The sequence below is a fragment of the Paraphaeosphaeria sporulosa genome (genome assembly GCF_001642045.1).
Source record: "Paraphaeosphaeria sporulosa strain AP3s5-JAC2a unplaced genomic scaffold CC84scaffold_5, whole genome shotgun sequence".
NCBI classification, from domain to species: domain Eukaryota; kingdom Fungi; phylum Ascomycota; class Dothideomycetes; order Pleosporales; family Didymosphaeriaceae; genus Paraphaeosphaeria; species Paraphaeosphaeria sporulosa.
In genome coordinates this window covers 686,115-703,740 of record NW_017253364.1, presented here as the reverse complement: position 1 = coordinate 703,740, position 17,626 = coordinate 686,115, and the positions used below count along the sequence as shown (strand labels likewise).

At 53.5% G+C, this 17,626-nt stretch overlaps 8 protein-coding genes across 8 annotated transcripts; 4 read left to right on the top strand and 4 right to left on the bottom strand.

Annotated features, from left to right (window-relative positions):
* Nucleotides 1–3: 3 nt before the first annotated feature.
* CC84DRAFT_1090448 (DER1-domain-containing protein) lies at nt 4–875 on the bottom strand (the record flags this gene model as incomplete). The annotated part of the gene is made up of 3 exons (XM_018174355.1): nt 4–203; nt 253–634; nt 687–875. 3 exons carry the CDS (start codon nt 873–875, stop codon nt 4–6), a joined length of 771 nt encoding a protein of 256 aa, XP_018035972.1.
* Nucleotides 876–1,206: 331 nt separating this feature from the next.
* CC84DRAFT_1118920 (histone H3) lies at nt 1,207–2,394 on the top strand. The gene is made up of 3 exons (XM_018175537.1): nt 1,207–1,626; nt 1,678–1,805; nt 1,857–2,394. Exons 1-3 carry the CDS (start codon nt 1,491–1,493, stop codon nt 2,070–2,072), a joined length of 480 nt encoding a protein of 159 aa, XP_018035971.1. The 5' UTR covers nt 1,207–1,490; the 3' UTR covers nt 2,073–2,394.
* Nucleotides 2,395–2,625: 231 nt separating this feature from the next.
* CC84DRAFT_1216935 (uncharacterized protein) lies at nt 2,626–2,977 on the bottom strand (the record flags this gene model as incomplete). Its single annotated transcript, XM_018182849.1, has 2 exons — nt 2,626–2,663; nt 2,737–2,977. The coding sequence occupies 2 exons, from the start codon at nt 2,975–2,977 to the stop codon at nt 2,626–2,628; spliced, it is 279 nt and encodes a 92-aa protein (XP_018035970.1).
* Nucleotides 2,978–5,830: 2,853 nt separating this feature from the next.
* On the top strand, nt 5,831–8,348 carry CC84DRAFT_1244026 (alcohol oxidase). Its single transcript, XM_018184134.1, has 3 exons — nt 5,831–6,798; nt 6,850–8,194; nt 8,249–8,348. The coding sequence occupies exons 1-3, from the start codon at nt 6,298–6,300 to the stop codon at nt 8,326–8,328; spliced, it is 1,926 nt and encodes a 641-aa protein (XP_018035969.1). The 5' UTR covers nt 5,831–6,297; the 3' UTR covers nt 8,329–8,348.
* Nucleotides 8,349–9,128: 780 nt separating this feature from the next.
* On the bottom strand, nt 9,129–10,000 carry CC84DRAFT_1090748 (glycoside hydrolase family 61 protein; the record flags this gene model as incomplete). The annotated part of the gene is made up of 3 exons (XM_018174370.1): nt 9,129–9,333; nt 9,389–9,821; nt 9,895–10,000. 3 exons carry the CDS (start codon nt 9,998–10,000, stop codon nt 9,129–9,131), a joined length of 744 nt encoding a protein of 247 aa, XP_018035968.1.
* A 691-nt stretch (nt 10,001–10,691) lies between these two features.
* On the bottom strand, nt 10,692–12,928 carry CC84DRAFT_729979 (MBOAT-domain-containing protein). The gene is made up of 5 exons (XM_018187197.1): nt 12,728–12,928; nt 12,629–12,673; nt 12,481–12,580; nt 11,410–12,428; nt 10,692–11,348 (listed from the first exon to the last, which is right to left on the bottom strand). The coding sequence occupies exons 1-5, from the start codon at nt 12,747–12,749 to the stop codon at nt 10,750–10,752; spliced, it is 1,785 nt and encodes a 594-aa protein (XP_018035967.1). The 5' UTR covers nt 12,750–12,928; the 3' UTR covers nt 10,692–10,749.
* A 145-nt stretch (nt 12,929–13,073) lies between these two features.
* CC84DRAFT_1164090 (peptidyl-prolyl cis-trans isomerase-like protein) lies at nt 13,074–14,949 on the top strand (the record flags this gene model as incomplete). The annotated part of the gene is made up of 1 exon (XM_018178407.1): nt 13,074–14,949. A coding segment is annotated over exon 1 (1,421 nt), but the record flags the coding sequence as incomplete, so codon positions are not given.
* Nucleotides 14,950–15,077: 128 nt separating this feature from the next.
* CC84DRAFT_1164089 (uncharacterized protein) lies at nt 15,078–17,478 on the top strand. Its single transcript, XM_018178406.1, has 5 exons — nt 15,078–15,629; nt 15,710–16,023; nt 16,140–16,570; nt 16,675–17,197; nt 17,248–17,478. The coding sequence occupies exons 1-5, from the start codon at nt 15,387–15,389 to the stop codon at nt 17,267–17,269; spliced, it is 1,533 nt and encodes a 510-aa protein (XP_018035965.1). The 5' UTR covers nt 15,078–15,386; the 3' UTR covers nt 17,270–17,478.
* Nucleotides 17,479–17,626: the final 148 nt, after the last annotated feature.

The window sequence follows — 17,626 nt, the reverse complement described above, 5'->3', positions numbered from 1 at the left end:
CGTCTATTCATGTGCGTCGCGAATGGGTACTGGCTGAACGTCGATTTCATCGACGGGCTGGCCTGTCAGATCCGTGAGGTCCTCGCCAGTGGGCTCCGGGGGTGGAGGCGGGCCTTCAAAGAGACGGACCCACCACGCGGGAGGGTCAAGCGGGCTGTGGTTGTTATGCAGCGGCGGGTATACGTCGTTGAAGAAGTACCAAACTGTACGATGTTAGCATAAGTCTGCCGGAGTGGTGCGAAGATGACGTACTGTGGCCAACGACGATTCCGCATATCTCGTCCTTGGGCACCGTTCCGTGCATGATGAGAGAGAAGCACAGAAGCACCCAAGGCAGATAGGGCGCCTTGAATATAAATATGCCCAGGAAGCTGAGCTGGGTGTCGGGGTTCTTGCGACTCCAGATGTAGACAAGCGTGCTAGAGAGAGCGGACCCGAGGAAAGCCATGGAGAACAGCGGAGCCATGCACAAGAGCAGGGTCGATGCAAAGGTAAGAAGCCACGAGAAACGGGCGGGCGACCGACCCGACGACTCCTCGAGGAGGCGCGAGTATCGCTGGAGGAAGAAGATGTGGTAGAGGAGGTCGAGGCTGAAGGGCCCGAAGTAGAAGAATGTGGTGATCAGACGCCAGTACTACGCATCATTAGTTCGTGTACCCGGAGCTATGCGCATGGGATTCACATACCTGGCTCCGTACGAAGACAGTGCGGAAGCTGTAGAACAGCTGGAAGGGTGACACGATGTGGCATTGCACTAGTAGGCTTGCGCTCAAAGCAGCCGTCATCCACCACCGCGTGCACACAGGCATCTCATAGAACCACTGCTCGAGCGGGAACTGGCCAACCATGCCGCCGCCGGCGAGCGCGTCCGCCATGGTGAGGGCGGAATGTCGGAGGTGTTGGGGGAGCGCAAGGAGGGTCGGTGCGAGTGAAGTGCGGAGGTAGAGTGGAGTGCTCCTGCGCTGTATATCGTAAGCGGCGGGTGAGAGGACAGCTGGCGGAGGGCAAGCAGGTTGACAAAGTAGGCGCGCCCGCAGGACGCACTTCGGCAGCCGATGATGATTACGTAGCAAGTCGAGGTGGTTGCGGTGAGATCATCTTATCTTATCTTATCGGTCGTCACCTGACCGCGTGCCTGGGCTCCAGATCCGAGGATCCTCCGACAGATCCCGAGACCAGTCCCAGCCACACCACCTCGACCAGCCCCCCTCGTTCCCCGAGTCCCTCGACGCCGCCGCAGGAATGCGAAACAATGCACAGCTCCCACCGAACGACTCGCTCCAGCTCCATTGCCCCTGACGTCTCCGGATTGCATCTCTGAAAGCGCCCGTCTGCCATCGCTTGCGCGCCGTTTGCGAAACCTGACGCGACTTCCTCGCGTCGAACAACAAGCGCGTTCTCCAGCACCCGGCGTGTGCGCCTTCATCTCCCACCGTTTGCCGCGGCCTCCAAATTGAAGCCTACGGGTCGAGCCCGCCGAGTACCACGCGATGCCTCCGAAAGGCCAGATCAGGAAGAATACGGCGCGGCCGTCGCGCCCCATTGGCAGTTCCCAGAGAAGCGCACGCAAGCAGGACACAGCACGCAAGACTGGGACTCCGAGGAGGTCATCTGGTGGCGCGCGCGGTACGCAATGCAATGGTATCGTTTGCGCACAGCATGCTGATTAATCTGTAGTTGGCGACCCTGGCCCCGCGCCCAAGGGAAAGCGACGATACAAGCCTGGAACCGTCGCGCTCAAGGAGATCCGCAAGTACCAGAAGTCAACCGAGCTCCTTTTGTTGAAAGCGCCTTTTCAGCGATTGGTCAGTATCATGTTTGGACTGTGATGGAAGCGATGCCTAACATTCGTCAAGGTCCGAGAAATTTGCCAGAATGTTACCACCGAAGACGGCCCCAACAGATGGCAGAGTCAGGCAGTCGCGGCTCTGCAGGAAGCTACCGAAGCTTTCCTCGTCAGTCTCTTCCATGACGCAAATCTCTGCGCAATCCACGCCAAACGCGTCACAATCCAGCAGAAGGACATACAGCTTGCAAGACGACTGCGCGCGGCATGGGGTATTCCTGTTTGAGAGGTGGGCTTGGTTGTTGCATCTATGCAAGTATTGGGCATAAATTTTGGGCGGATGGGAAAAGGATACCGGGCATTTTTGCAAGCGATCATTGGCTGCACTGCGACAACCATTGATGCAGTTCGGAGACTACAGAAAGCAGCTCTATCGGCGTTCAGCGGCGCAAAGTTGGTGTCGAGGGCGACATGTTGTTTTTTATCGGGGCTGTTATACCCATCAGAAGCTTGAATTCCTATGCTGCGAATCGACTAGTAATCAAAGACATTTCAAATATGAAGGCTGCGGAAGTCATACGTCAACAGTCGCAAAACTTGAGTCTGCGCGATCTGACCCCCGAATCACGGATGTCACGAATATGCATGTCAATCACAAACCAGCAGCCCTTTGGAAAAGTTGAATTCTTCCGTCGGTCTCCATGACTGCCTTTCCTTTGGCTTATGACGATAGATAGGGTCCGTAGATACGCCCCGTCAACATCCTGTGCTTTCCATCATATTCCGCCCCTCGCTCACACCCTACCGGATTCCTAGTCCTGGTCCTTCATCGATGCCCTCTATTCCGTACTCCTCGTCATACCATCAATGATCTCAGCTAGACAGCGAATCAGCTCCCATTCTCACCACCCCGCTCTGCAAACTAAACATACCTCAGTGCTTGCAATCACTCCCAACAACCCCCGTCCGAAGCCAGCAGCAGTACGAGAACTTGGTCATCTTCTCCGCGATGCTGTGCGCCACGCAATCCTTCTTGTCCTCGTCATACTCGCCGTGCACGTGCGCCAAGCAGCAGTACTCCGTTTGCTCCCAGTCGTTCACGCCGTCCACCAAGCACTTGCAAGCCGAGGTGGTGGAGGCGAACAGGTAGAGGAGGGTGGGGAGAACGAGGGCGAGGATGTGAAGTTGCATGTTGTAGAGAAGTTTTGCTTGTATGGATATTGGATTAGACTTCGGTTGTGGATTTTGGAAGCTGCGTGACGGGTGTTTGAGCCATGGGTGAGGGAATTGAAGAAGGGGCAGCGGCAAACGAGGTTTGATATTGCTCGTTGTGATCTGGGTGCCTTCCGTTTGCCGCGCGCATTAAGCTGGCAGGAGCGCACAGATCTCGGGATATCCACTCATTCGCATTTCGTCCCTGCCCAGCTCATTCTTCGTTTGTGCAAGATACCGCCTGCCGGAGCTGCTCTCGAAGCACTTGCAAGAGAAAGTCGTGAGATGTGGACGTGGAGAGGCACGTGAGATTTTATGCAGCTATGAAGTCTTTCATTTGTCTCGCGTCTCGGGCATGATGGTAGCGCATCTTGCTGTTGTGCTGGTAAAGGAAGTCTGGTGGAGTTCTGGTGGCGGAGATGGGGGAGAATCAGGATGTAGGATCGGCGAGATCGATGTGGGGTCGCTGGAACGATACAGAGACACGAGATTGGTAAGGAGGCATTTGTATTTTTTATGTACCTGCTGTTTGTGCGCATAGGTTTATGAGTCTCAGCGTTTGAGCGCTTTAGCTCGAGCGCGGACCTGCAAACACTCCAACTGTGATCACTAGATTTCCCGCTTCAACCATTTTGAACTGTCCTTCCTCGCCCAATAGCCGCCATTGTAATCTCTTTCCAACCGAGCTGTCCTTTGCCATATCCCAGAAACAATGCCCAGGCGACAGAAGATCGAAAGCCTGACATTTGTACTTTGTACTAGCAAGTGCGCAAGCCTTCCCATCCCACACTGCTATCTCACGCATCTAGTCGTTGCTGGCTTCATCACAGTTGAAGGAGTAGTGACACCCACGTTGTGGCAGCAGGAAGAGAAGTAACGCGGCCTCTCGGAGATGCTGCGCGCTCCACAGTCCTGCTTTGCCTCATCGTACTCCCCGCTACCGAGATCGACCGTGCAGCAGAACTGAGTTTGGTCCACCACGTTGTTGCCGTCTTTGAGACACTTGCAGGCGAGGGTGGTGGAGAAGAGAATGAAGATAGCGAAGAAAGCCGTGTAGCGCATATTGAGGTGTGTTTGTGAGGCTTGGTAGAATCTCTTGTGTAAAGGAGAGGTCGCTACCTTAGATTTCAAAATCGAGAAGATAGATTAGGAAGAGCTGGTACTGAAAAAGTGGCGGAAAGGCAGTTTGTACACTTTCCACTGTGTACGCGCCAACGTGATTGAACGAGTATCGGTCGCTGTGATTGCCGCCGTAGTGGCCCATAATCGAAACGCCTTGCAATCACAATTGTTCACGTGTAAGGCTGGTGAGATTTCATAACAGTCTAAATAAAGAGCGGGTTAGACAGTGGAAAGGCCATTGTATGTACTATTGACAGGAATCGAACAAGTTTCTCCCTTTCTGAAATCGACTCTCTGCCAACGTGGAGAAGCTTGGGCTGGCATGTCCGGCAAACAGTAATCCTCGGAGTGAGCAAGGTCAACGTGGTCTCTCGTGGCTTTAACAATAGTTCTGAGAATAGCCGACTGCCGTGACTCAAATCTCAGTGGTCTGCTGCAAAGGAAGATATGGAAGCCTGGCATGGTCCTGGCTTGTTGGCTCTCCAGCACTGTCATACATGTGTACATGTTATACTTTGGACAGCACACGCTGTCCTGTGCCTTTTGTATTGCTCAATATCCGGCTGCTGCTCACAGCTTGTAATTGTTTAAATCTCAATGCTTTTCTTCATATTCCTCTTCCTGGTAAGTACCAGCGCCGCTTGTTTCCCCAAACCCACACCAATCAGTCCCAGGAAGGACGCAACTGAGGCCGCCGGCCACAAGGTGCGCGGAAAGATGAAGTACTATTCCGATGGCGACTTCGACTGCATTGCGCACACCATGTCAAACAGACTACGCAGATTCCCGATCTGGTGCAATGTGTATGGAAATTGTCGAACTGCCTTTGTCCGCACGGATGGAGCAACATATGCCCGAAAGAGGGTGCAGTATTTGAAGATGGCGTTTCAGACGATACGAAGGACGACGACGATGAATTCTGAACCACTGAGAGAGGTCGAAATGCTGATAGTGAAGATGCTGACGAAGAAGGCAAGTTACAGACGGTCGCCTAGGCTAGTCTCGCAGTGACTACGAGAATCAAATAATAAGAGAGCTTCCGATGACTATGGGATATAGCACAGCTTTTCTCCTCACTTGGCACATCCGTTCAGATTAGCTGTGATGCAACATCATGGCTGTGACAGGCACGGGTGGGAGCGGACGAGGGTCGATCGCGGTGATATCAGCGTACCTGGGCACATCCTACTCCTTCTACGTATAAAAGTTTGTTGAAGTGCGATGCCTCTATTCAATGGGAGCAACAAATTCGTGTCCGGGCTATTGGACGATGAATTTGTTGCTCCCATTGAATAGAGGCATCGCACTTCAACAGAGTCAGGGGATATCCTCGAGCTGAGCGCATGGCGGTGGACATAGGCTCGAAGCGAAAAGTGGGGCTTGGACAGGACCCCACAAGCTCAACATTTCGCCATGCCCAGCACAGGACGCACACATTGCCTTCGTGGAGTTATCTCGTTTGATCACCTGCTCTTAGAGTGTGATTTTGCAATATCATTGGGGGGATGCCAATGCAATTGAGTGTACAGAGCGCCCCGCGGGCGAGTAAGAGCAACCATTCCCAAGGCCTGGCAATGTCGTGTGTCCCCATCTAGACAGGCGCTTGGGTCGTTCCGTTCCGCTTTACCGAATGTGTCTCGATCCGGAGGTAAGCATCAATTGATGCGGTCAGCTTGTGGCTGCAGATAGTCGCCCAGCAACTGCAGACGACAATTTTCATCGCTTGCTTCCTCCAGGGTCGTCGAGCGCACTTGTGCAGCGTGAAATATGAGCAACGCGACACTCGCACCACAAAATTTTTCAAGAAGTACTGTATCTTCATAAGCCATTCGACCACGCATCGCAAAACTTCCCTGCGAACCTTGATGCTTCCCAATCTCACAGTGCCACACCGATGAGATTCCACCCGAGATGGCGGGGCGTATCTTCCCAGGAACCTTTATCTTGGCGCATGTACGGTGCGGCGAACAATCGTCGAGGGACAAAGACAGGAATATGCTCATATGTTGCGATTCGCTGAACCCGCCCGGCTGAAAGGTCTTTAATTGATCTACCGGCATGGCGAGAACAGCCCTAAATACAGGGGGCTGTACGACGTGCATCGTCACACTATGGAAAGATTGGTACCTTAGATCCTGAGAATCTTCTGCAATGCATAAGAAGAGCGATTTTGCTTCATGAGAGCACACTGTAGTCGTCGAACCTCCTTGACTTGTGTTGCAATGGCTCGCATACTGTCGTTTGTGTCCAGCCTCGCGTATCTATCACTACTTGGTCTATCCTCTGCGGCTCCACCAGATATCAATGGAAAGACCTACGAGTACATCGTTGTTGGTTCTGGTCCCGGAGGTGGACCACTCGCGGCGAACCTTGCCATAGCGGGACACTCTGTACTTCTCCTCGAAGCCGGAGACGATCAGACAGAGAACCTCAATGTCTCACAATGGGTAAATTTCAATGCTGCTGGAAACGATCCGGCGACGAGATGGGATTTCTTCGTCAAGCACTCGGACGATGCGGCGCGAGAAGCCCGGTATCTCCACCGCACTTGGAGAAAGACTGATGGCAGCTTTTATGTCGGTATTGATCCACCAACGGGTGCAAAGCCCCTCGGAATATACTATCCTCGCGCTGGAACACTAGGAGGCTGCGCAATGCACAATGGATGCTTGACTATGGTGAGTGACACTTCGTCCGGCTCAGATAAGCCACTGACATGCACGGTGTAGAACCCTAATGATGTTGACTGGAATGAAATTGCTGAGACGACTGGAGATGAGTCATGGTCGGCCGAGAATATGCGCAAATACCTCGTCAAGCTCGAGAAGGCACATTATAACAGCAGCTACGTTCATGGACACGATGGCTGGCTCGACACTACCATGCTTGACTCCGGCTATGCAGGGTTCGAGGACGCGAGAGAGCTAACTACCCTCGCCGCCCAAGCTGCAGGCTACAAGACGTCTGATACCACCAATCTTCTCATCCGGGATATGAATGGCAACCAAACCAATCGTGACAACCTAGTTGGACCCTTCGGAGGCGTCAGCCACATCAATCCAAATGGTCGCCGCTCCTCTCCAGGGTATTACGTCCGCGACACAGTGGCCAAGAACAAGTACCCGCTGACGCTCTCGCTCGACACGCTCGCCACTAAAATCATCTTCAAGAGCACTGGCACCGCTCCGAGGAAGAAGGCCGCTGGCATCGAGTATCTTCAGGGCAAGTCTCTCTACTCCGCCGATCCTCGTTCCAATGCGAATGTCACCGGCAAGCCCGGCAAGGTCTACGCCTCGCGCGAAGTCATTATCTCTGGTGGTGCTTTCAACACGCCGCAATTGCTCCTCCTATCCGGCATTGGCCCCCGAAAGCAACTAGAGAAGTTCAAGATCCCCGTAATCGCCGACCTTCCCGGTGTAGGCCAACAAGTCGCCGACAATTACGAAGCTGGCATTCTGTCCCTTGCCAAACGCGACGTCAACGTCGGGCAAAACATCTTCCCCAACTTCTTCAAGAGCAGCGTCGGCAAGATCCGCGACATCTACATGTGGTGCGGGAACTTCGCCTTCGAGGGATTCTGGCCTGGGTTTCCAAATATTCCTGAAAAGAATTTCACTGGGGATTACGGGCCACGCGAGTACGAGTGTGCGCTTGTGCACATGAATCCCAGAAGCCAGGCCGGCACCATCGAGCTGCAGTCGACGAACCCACGGGACGTACCTGCTATCAACCTCAACTTCTTCAAGGATGGTGCGGATGAGGATCTGACTGCGATACATGAGGGCGTGGAGTGGGTCAGATCGTGGCTGTCCAAGGTGAACGCTTCTGACGCAAATTCTCTCGCTCCATTTGAGGAGAAGCATCCCTGTGCAGGCACGATTGGAAAGCAGAACTGTACTGCGGCAGCGGAGAAGACCTACATCAAGGAGCAAGCGTACAGCCATCATGCATCCAGTAGCGCTCGCATTGGCGCAGATGATGATCGCTATGCCGTTTTGGACAGCGAGTTCAAAGTGAGAAAGGTGGCTGGCTTGAGGGTTGTAGATGCGAGTTCGTTCCCAAAGGTACCTGGCGGTAAGTACGATATGAACCAAGGATGCAATGATACGGGAAGCTGATCTTGAACAGGTTTTCCAGTGCTTCCGACTATGATGATCAGCGAGAAGGCTACCGATGTCATCTTGCAAGGCTTGGCCGACGATGAGTAGGAGAAGATGGTATTAGAACCTCTTTTTGGTATCGCGGGAGATTGCACCTAGATATCGCACCACCTACTTTCCATCGCGCTCTAATGTAAGGGATCCCCCTTCAAGTACAGTCGACTATTGTCATGTCAACAACGAGCCACGATGGGCTCGTTGTGGCGCCCGTATGTCGCCTTAACGTTGGAAACTATGTAGTTGCTCTTCCCCTGCTTCCCGTTATACCGGTATCATATCATGCTTGACTAGAACAGAAGTCCTGCTCTAAATATGATAGCTGTGGTGTACTATAACTGAGCAGCACCTCTCCAAGGGGAATGGAAAATTTTTCGACCCATTGAACGCCTTGGATTTTTTTTATAAGGTGCGAAGTGGGTAGTATGAAGGTACTGACTTTCTCGCCCACATCGCACTAGCCCAGAAAGTGCGTGCAAGGGTTGGAAAGCGCACTCATCGGTGAACGCCAGTCGCTAGTTTCCAAGGCACGTTCACATGTCTACCCTCGGACCTCACCGCAGTATCCTTGGCAGGAGAGAGACGTTATTTCCGACGCTTGGACGCCAGGAAAAAGGGTTGCGAGGTGCGAGGGACTCACTTTTTTCACGCGGAACATGCACTAGTCAACGAGGTGCGTGTGTTCACTGTGAAGCGTTTGAGTTCAGGATGTTCGGTGGGATCAGAGGCAGTATAGACTGCAGCATCTCGGAAGGTGTGTCGTCGGCATCCTTCCACCATCACGTCGAAACATGCAAGAGCACGTCCTATTGTCATGATTCTCTATCTCCTACATAATCCACCCCAAGCCTCTAACCACTCCACAGCGTCGGGCCCGGCATCGCATAGCTCGTGATAGTAGTATACGGATTCATCAAAATGCCCTTGTCATCCGCCTTGTACAGCGCCGTGCCCAGCGTCCCCGCAGGCAACGTCTTAGTCCCAGATCCCGTAACCGCAATGTTGAAGCACTGCGGGTAGTTCTGCGCTCCGTTGGGCGAGTTTGCGCCATGCAAACTACGAAGTACTCGTCAGCGCCTCTCTAGCGACTCCACAACGGTAGATGACTTACGCAATTATCTCATGTCTAAAGACGTAGTTTCCTGCCTTGAGCGAGGCGGGAACTGTCAACGTCCACTTTCCTCCCTGGCTAACTAGCTTCTGGCTCGCCCAGACCTGGCTCGCGTAATCGATGCCTTCTGCCTGGATCTTCACCCACTGGAGGTTCGTCTTGACGGCCTTGGAGCAGTCGCCATCGCACGCAGCTACGTAGCCTAGGATTGGACCGTACGGGTGCGGCCACCCGTTGGGGCCCCACGAGAAGGTGAGAGTGCCGCCGGCCTTGACGGTCGCGGTAAGAGCCCCGGGCGCAGAGTTCTTGTGGCAGTTTATGTCGGCGGTCTGGTAGGCGTTGGGAGCGACGAAGCCGGAATCGAGGTTCTCGGCGTACCAGGCGGCGATGGAAGGGAAGGAGCCGGTGTTGACCTTCTGGTAGTAGTAGTCCACTGTGTCAAGTCAGTCATCGTTCGGTCGAAAAGAGTTGTATATTGTTGTGGAGGGTGGGATGGAAGTACGTACGTAAGAATCCCTGGTTATACTTCGCATCGGTGGTAAAGTTGGTCACGAAGCCGTGGCCCATCACCGCCGCAGCGGACGCCACAACAATCGCAAAAGAAGTCTTCATCTTGCCGGTATATCAAAGATTGCTTCTCGTTCCTGTCGATCAACTCAACCTCCATCACCCGTCTCTTTATACATCCCTTCCATCATCGCAAAACCACGCCAGCGCGCTCACTGGCGGCTTCCAAGGAACTTCTCCTCTGGCATCCGGTCTCGCGACCACCCACGCCTAGGCTCCATGCGAACCCCGTATATTGCGGGTGGTGAGAAGATGCGGCTCAAGATGCGCGCCCACTGGTGGGATATTGTGGGGCATCGCGTGGTGCCCGTCGCTAGGATGGTGGTGCCGACAGCTTAATTAATCTACCGCGCGAACTTAATATAAGAACGGGGTCTGCGACCACATGTTTGATTTGAGTACGTACTACTTGTGGCGCTAGGCTGGATGCGGAACGGAGCAAGAGGCTCCTTGTTTTCAGAAGGAGGTCTTGGGGCCAAGGTTTGGGATGCTGTATGGTGATCTCAGACCGATTGTTCGATGGTTGGAGGACCGGATTGTCAGTGGAGTGTGGTTGCGTTGTAGGTGCCCAATACTGATCGAAAGGATTGGAGCTTGTGAAACGGTTTTGGCGGTTTGCTGTTTTCTCAGCTCGGTCGCACATCTTGGAAGTTACAACGACCCATTACTTCATGTTTAAAAATACTTCTATCACACCTCCGCAACCTCAGATTTGAAAACCCAACACCAAGCTATGCACCAAAGCCATCGATGAGCCAAGCGCCTCTGTGTGAAATCGTCAGACGCGTCTGTAATCACGCACTCTTCCTGATGCCACTAATTCCACCAAGCGCACCCTTCGATCCTTTTTGGAACTCTTGAATCTTCTCCCTCACGGCGGTTTTGATGTCGAAGCCCTGCATCATGCTCCCTCTCCGCTTCCTCTCCTCAATCTCTTGCCTGACCTCTCTCACAATCTCCTCAACTTCCGCTTCCGGATCGTCGGCGATACCCAAAGTAGGTGCTTTACGCACGCTCGAAGCATTGCTTTCCATACTCAATGCTGACTGTCTGCGCTTCAGATCCGCCTCGATCTCCTCCTTTGCCACTTTCTCGATGTTGTCATTAGAAGAAGCCGGCTGACGAGCGGCTTGCATCTTCTGCAGGTGACGCCGAACCGGGAGAGAGCGAGAGAAGGCGGCGAACGACGCGAGGACTCCTATGAGGGTGTAGAAGTAGACACGAGACCAGACAAGCCAAGTACCGCTGAACGTGAGAATGATGAACGGCGCGACGGTGAAGGCGAAGACGACTTGGGTAAGGACCCAGGTGAAGACATCATAGTATCTCTTCGAGGGAAGAGGCTGTTTGCCGTCGGGTGTCATGAACAGTGGGCGAATCAACCGACGGGCATCTGCAAGTATGTCAACGTCTATTCTTGGTTCACGTAGGAACTGTATACGAGGATTACGCACTCTTTGCAATAGTCTGCAGGAACGATGCAAGTATGAAGGCGAGATAGTATCCGGGGAAAAAGCCGTGCCAAAAGGCGCTGGTGACGAAAGTCGCCAGCGTAGCTCGGAATCCGGGTTTCTTGCCCTTTGGTGTAACGCGTAGGTACATGTAGTTGCGCAGCCAGTTGTTCGTGTTGATATTCCATCCTCCGAGGTATGCTCGCGTGTTCTGGGCGAGTTCGACCTCCATAGGCTTGACGTTGGTAAGACGATCCCACTTGGCTCGGCCTGTCACTGGATCGAGGCCATTATATCCGATTCCAGCCAGGATACAACCACCTTCAGAGAGGCTCCAGACACCATAGTACTTCATGCGCGTGATAAGGCCCAGCATGTATAGGAGCCAAATGCGACGCAAGAATCCGTATTTGAGGAACTCGTCTGAGAGATACATGTCTACCGCATACCAGGAGGAGAACTTCAGAAATGCAAAGATCCAGAGTGAGCCAATGACGCATTTGATAGCAGCAGGTGTTCCGCTTCTAGGAATCTTACGCTTCTTGCGCGTCGGAGGCGCTTTCGAGGGATCAACTCCGGGCGGAAGCGTGAACATGGTGGTGCTGATGTAGCGGCTGTAATCGCAGTAGTCGAACGCGGGACCGGCCATAAGTGAAGGGAAAAACAAGAAGTAACCTGTGTAGTCGAGTAGACTCGGGATTGTGCGAATAGCGTGCTCTTTCTGAAAATCATTGAGCTCAGCATCCGGGAGTCTACCATCCTGAATGTTCCAGCAGAAAGCAGTAAGTTTCATGACCATGACCATTTGGGCCCCAGTGATATCGGTAGCTGAAGGATCATGCATCCTCTGGCGTGCGATGTGACTAACAGACATGTGTCCCATAAGGAAGACGAAGCCGATCCATGGCATGAAGGGAGAGTCGATTTTGGCGGCGATGAAGTAGGCGCCATAGGCGCTAATCATCAGGGTCAGGAGACCATCCCAGAGATCGAAAAGACCAACGAGGTAGAAGAGAGAGACGCTTAGCAAGGTCAGTAAGTGGTGCGAGTGGTGTAGCGGAGAGGAGGCTTTACGCTATTATGAAAAGATTCTTCTGCCATGGCGCTTTGTCCGGTATGCGCTTGAGGACTGCAGCAAGAGGGAAGGAGAGATAGAATGTGAAGACGAGCTTCACTGCCAGACATCAGCTTTGGCCTGCAATGCAGAGACCAGACTACCTACACTCGTCTGCAGAGGTCCCAAGTGAGCTGCCGACGTACTCAAAAGCTGTGGCACCTCAGTGAGCCGTCCAGAAGCATGCATTCGCAGGTGCAGACATACGCGCATTGATGTATGGCAGCATCTTGAGAAACGGGGCTAATGCAGGCGAGGGCCAATGACGCAATGGAGGGCTGAGGAGAGAGGGGAGGAGGACTACGGCGAGATGTTATATGCAGAAGTGCCGCATGATCCCAGCTGTAGGACTGTCTGGTTGTGTCTCGAAGGAGGTCGATACGGGGACTGCAAAGGTGCTGAGCAGGACGCCCGTGGGTTGTGCCCGGCGTGTGACGTCTGCCCACATGGCGCGCGAAATCAGGCGGGCACCTTGCCGAACGCAGCACTAGTGCGGCCCGGGCGGTCAGGGCGCGCTCGCTGGCAGAATTCCAGCCGTCGCACGCATCCCGAGCGCAAACACACGCGCAGCCGCCCGCTCGCCTGCGCCATGGCCTCGACGTACAATCTCGAGCCGCACCCCACGGCGAAGGTGGTCCTGCACACAACCACCGGCGACCTTGAGCTCGAGCTCTTCGCGAAGCAGACGCCCGTGGCGTCGCGCAACTTCCTGCAGCTGTGCCTCGACGGCTACTACGACAACACCGTCTTCCACCGCCTCGTCAAGGGCTTCATCATCCAGGGCGGAGACCCGACAGGCACCGGCCAGGGCGGCGAAAGCAGCTACGATGGCGAGCCCTTTGCCGACGAGTTCCACAGCCGGCTCAAGTTCAACCGGCGAGGCTTGCTGGGCATGGCAAACACAGGCAAGAAGGACGACAACGGCAGCCAGTTCTTCTTCACCCTCGCCAATACGCCAGAGCTGCAGGGGCAGAACACAATGTTCGGACGAGTGGCGGGAGACACCATCTACAACCTGATGAAGATGGCCGAAGCCGAGATCGCAGAGGGAAGCGAAGACAGGCCGTTGTATCCCACGCGAGTGACAGGCGCCGAGATAATCATCAATCCTTTTGAGGACATGGTTAAGAAAGAGCAGGTTGCGCACAAGGCAGAGCCAGACACCAAGAAGCCCAAGAAGACCAAGCGAAAGGCGGGCAGGAACTTGGTTAGCTTTGGTGATGAAGAGGGAGAAGGCGCAGAGGTCGCACCAGTGGCGAAGAAGGCAAAGTACAACGCGAAGCTGGTCAGCGGAGGCGCCCAGGCACCGTATGTCGCGGATGGCCCATCTGTAGATGCCATGCCAAACGAAGAGAAATCCATACCTATCCGCAAACCACGCAAGTCCCCATCACGCTCGCCGTCTCCCAGACCAACATCGAAGCCAGCACAAGCATCGCCTCTCCCAGCGAAGGATCCATCCCCTCCACCCAGGGAGCTCTCGCCAGAAGCGGAGAAACAGTCCAGGCTCGATCGCGTCAATGCACAAATTGCGGAGCTCAAGGCGTCAATGAAGCGAAACACGGGGTCTCAACGAGCAGAACCTGCAAAGAAGAAGTCGCTTTTGGAGCAGATGATTCCCACCAGTACCACCAAGGGCCGAAAGAGGGGCGCCGCGAGTAGTGCCGCTTCAGAGAAGACCACGCTTGACATTCTGACCAAATTCAAGTCCAAACTTGAATCTGCCGCGCCGGCAGATACTAAGATGAAGTCGCCTGAGATACCCGAGGCAGTTGTTGTACCTGCAACTGAAGCGAATGGTGGCAAAGCTGCAGCGGACGAGGAGGAAGTTCCGTGTGATCTTCACTTTGTCATGGGTTGCCAATCATGCACAGCCTGGGACAAACAGGACGAGGAGGAGTCGGATGATGACACCGGCTGGATGGGCCACTCGTTGAGCTTTGCCAAAGATCGATTGGGTAAAGACTTGGAGTGGAAGAGAAAAAACGAGGAGGAGTTGGTAGTCATTGATCCACTCGAAAAGGCGAAAGAATACAAGGTGGACCGGAAAGGAAAAAGGGAATGGGATGACGTGAAAGGCAAACGGAAGCTGAAGACCTAAAGGCTCGTGAAAGTAACAACGAAACGCTCGTACGCGCAATCGCGCGACAACTCCGACTGCGCAATTCCCCTGTTGCTGGTCTACTAACGTGACCGTGACGGCCAAAATCGTTGCACCGATACCAGGTGCGTCCTAGGCTACAGGTATTCGTGTTTTTCCAATGTCTCAGAAGTCCGGCATGTGATTGACGTAGAAGGTGTCACAGGCAGGCGTGGTTGTGAGTTGCCGCAGGGAGGATCGACCAACGAGCGTGCCTGTAGCGCAGTGGTGGGGTCTCCCACACTTCAGCCTGCTGCTCCACACCCATGCAGCAAGTACTTTATCGTGCATCACCAATGCCCTTCGTGTCACGATTAGCGTTTTCTTTCGTCCCATCGTTCACGTTATTCTTCACGTCCGCTACCATTATTGCAACAACCGATGCTGGAGCCCGCCGGACTCGCCAACCCCCGTGCACAGCTTGCCTCGTTCCCTATACGAGCATCCGGTGAAGCCAAACAGACCCTAGCGACGCTGCACACGAGCCGCTAGCCGGGCTGTCTTGCCATCGTCCACCGGTATCGCAACCGGGAAGCCTGAATCCTATTGTTGCTACAGCGTGGTATCTGGTCGTCTTTTCAACCTGTGACTAACGTCCGTTCACTCTTACCACACTCGTTCGCTGTCTGCACCGATCGCACGGATTCACCACACAAGGTCTTGGAGCTCTGGCTGCATGACACTCTCCGAGCAGAGCTGCCCTCCAACGGGTCGCACTCACTCAAAATGGCACCTCGGCTCAACTGCCTCACAGGCTGCTTTGGATGGCAGCCAGCCAAGTTGAGCAGATGCAGCGAGTTGGCAACGAGGGCCTGGATGTGGGCTATTCATCTGATCTTGATCATACCCACCGCCATGGCAGCATTTATCGCACGTAACAACTATCTCTTGGTAGAGAAACACCTGGAGTTGCAACAGTATCCCTATCATCCAAAGATGAGACTGGGCTTCTATATGACATATATCGGGGTGCGTACTGTACTATTTGCACTACGACAAAATCTCTGTGGAGACTTTTCATTCGTGAGATCTTGGCTGACTGATGTAAGTGTGCCGTTCTGTTCCCTTGGGTCTTTCTCGCCACTCTTCTACTCAAGAAATGGTACGGTACGTGGACCCTACCTTACGGGATTATCAACTCGGGCCTTGCTACAACCATTGCTATTGGTATTTCCATGCAGACCCAATTTCTACCAGCATCCTCCAGTGGCTGCAAAGATGGCAAGGCCATGAATTGGCAGGTAGTGGATGGCTATGACAGTATGTTTACGCTCGCTGCGAAACTCGATCGGAACGATGCAAACAAGGCCGAGGCGATTTGCAAGAACATGGTCGCTGGCTGGACAGTAGGGGGCACCGTTGTGTAAGTTTCTCACGCAGTCTTCCACTAATGACTAGCACATGGGCACGCTTTGAACAGAATTAGTGAACACCCATGAATAGCATCATCCAGCAAACATACTGACGAGACATGCACAGCTTCTTCCAGTCCGTCCTCGCATATGTTAGCGTATTCTTCGATGAACGCGAGTTCAGCCTTCTCAACCCCATGCGACCTCTTATATGGCTGGTAATTCTCTTTGTTGGCCCACTACTTTTTGTTCACGATGTCATCTTCCCACGCATACGTCTTTGGCTTAGCTATGCCAAAAAAGGTGTGGCTGAGCTGCGCAGCACAAGAGATTTTCAAATACCCCCGCAGGCACGATTCACACCGCAATACCAAAGCTTCGAAGCACCGAAAACAAAGTTGACGAATGTTCTCGCGATCGAACATGTACTCCTCAACGTGACCGACTACCTCCATCATGATGATGTAGTTCACCTCAGCATGACATGCAGAGCAGTACGAGAGGTTGTGTACCCATCCGAAGACCTCGACTACCGGGTCCCAAAGTTAACGAGACATTGTGAGTACAGTTCACCTTTCTATGTTCCTTGTCAGTGGCAGATTGCGAGCAGATTCGGCCAAAATGATCTCCTACCTGATCCAGCAACTGAACTCATCTTCTAGGCTGCAGCATTTCTGAGGCATCGAAGTGCCTCTATTGCAACAATAAAATCTGCGGCTCCTGCCAACGCAATCCCCTCTGGCCCGGCCTTTCCGGTCGCCGCCACGTAACGGATTGCAAGCCCTACTGCGAGCCCTGCTATTACAAGTCGTTCGCGCGGCATCCTCGTGGCTACAAGAAGCCTTGCAAATGCTACAGCATCGATCGCAGCAACGAGTTCCAGGATGTCTGCCGTTCTTGCATGAGTAAAGATGTTGATACTCTCCAAGCCGCGCGGCACAGGCGATACCAACAAGAAGCGAGAGATATAGCATACGACGAGAACTCGAAGTGTGGGGACTGCAAGAAAGTGTTGAAAGATGGTATGCGATGGTGGAAGTGCGGGAAGTGCAGCGGTGAGTGCAGAGATAAGATACACCCAGGATTCGTGAAGACGAAGAAGGTGAGGGATCCCGAGAAAGGAGATGTGGGTAATGGAGGAATAGATGAGGATGTGTCATGGTGGAGGAAATGGCGCAATGTCCTGTGAGCCTGCTCGCATGGAAGGATCATTGCACAGCTAACATCTCTCGAAGACTCCCTGAACGACGACAGTAGGTTGAGTATTCAGTGAGGACAGCCTTGTTCCATGTGTATTGAACCTGCAAAAAATGGTTATCTACAAGATTAGATCCCATGTTTTGGGGATTGTCAATCTGTGCTTCGAGCGCTAACTCAAACATACCCTGCCCAATACGTGTTCCGGATCCATCTAGACGCATAGCTAGGGTCTGCTAAGGAGTTCTTCGAAGCTTGGGATCTACCTCGATCCGTGACTTGGTCCTATTGGTCACTCATTATTCTTCCAAGTGTGCGGAGGGATAGTCGAGCCGAGACTGAGATGGTGTCCTATAGGATCGTCCTCACTTGGGCGGATGTAGAAGCAAGAACCAGGAACAGCCATGTCGTGCAAGG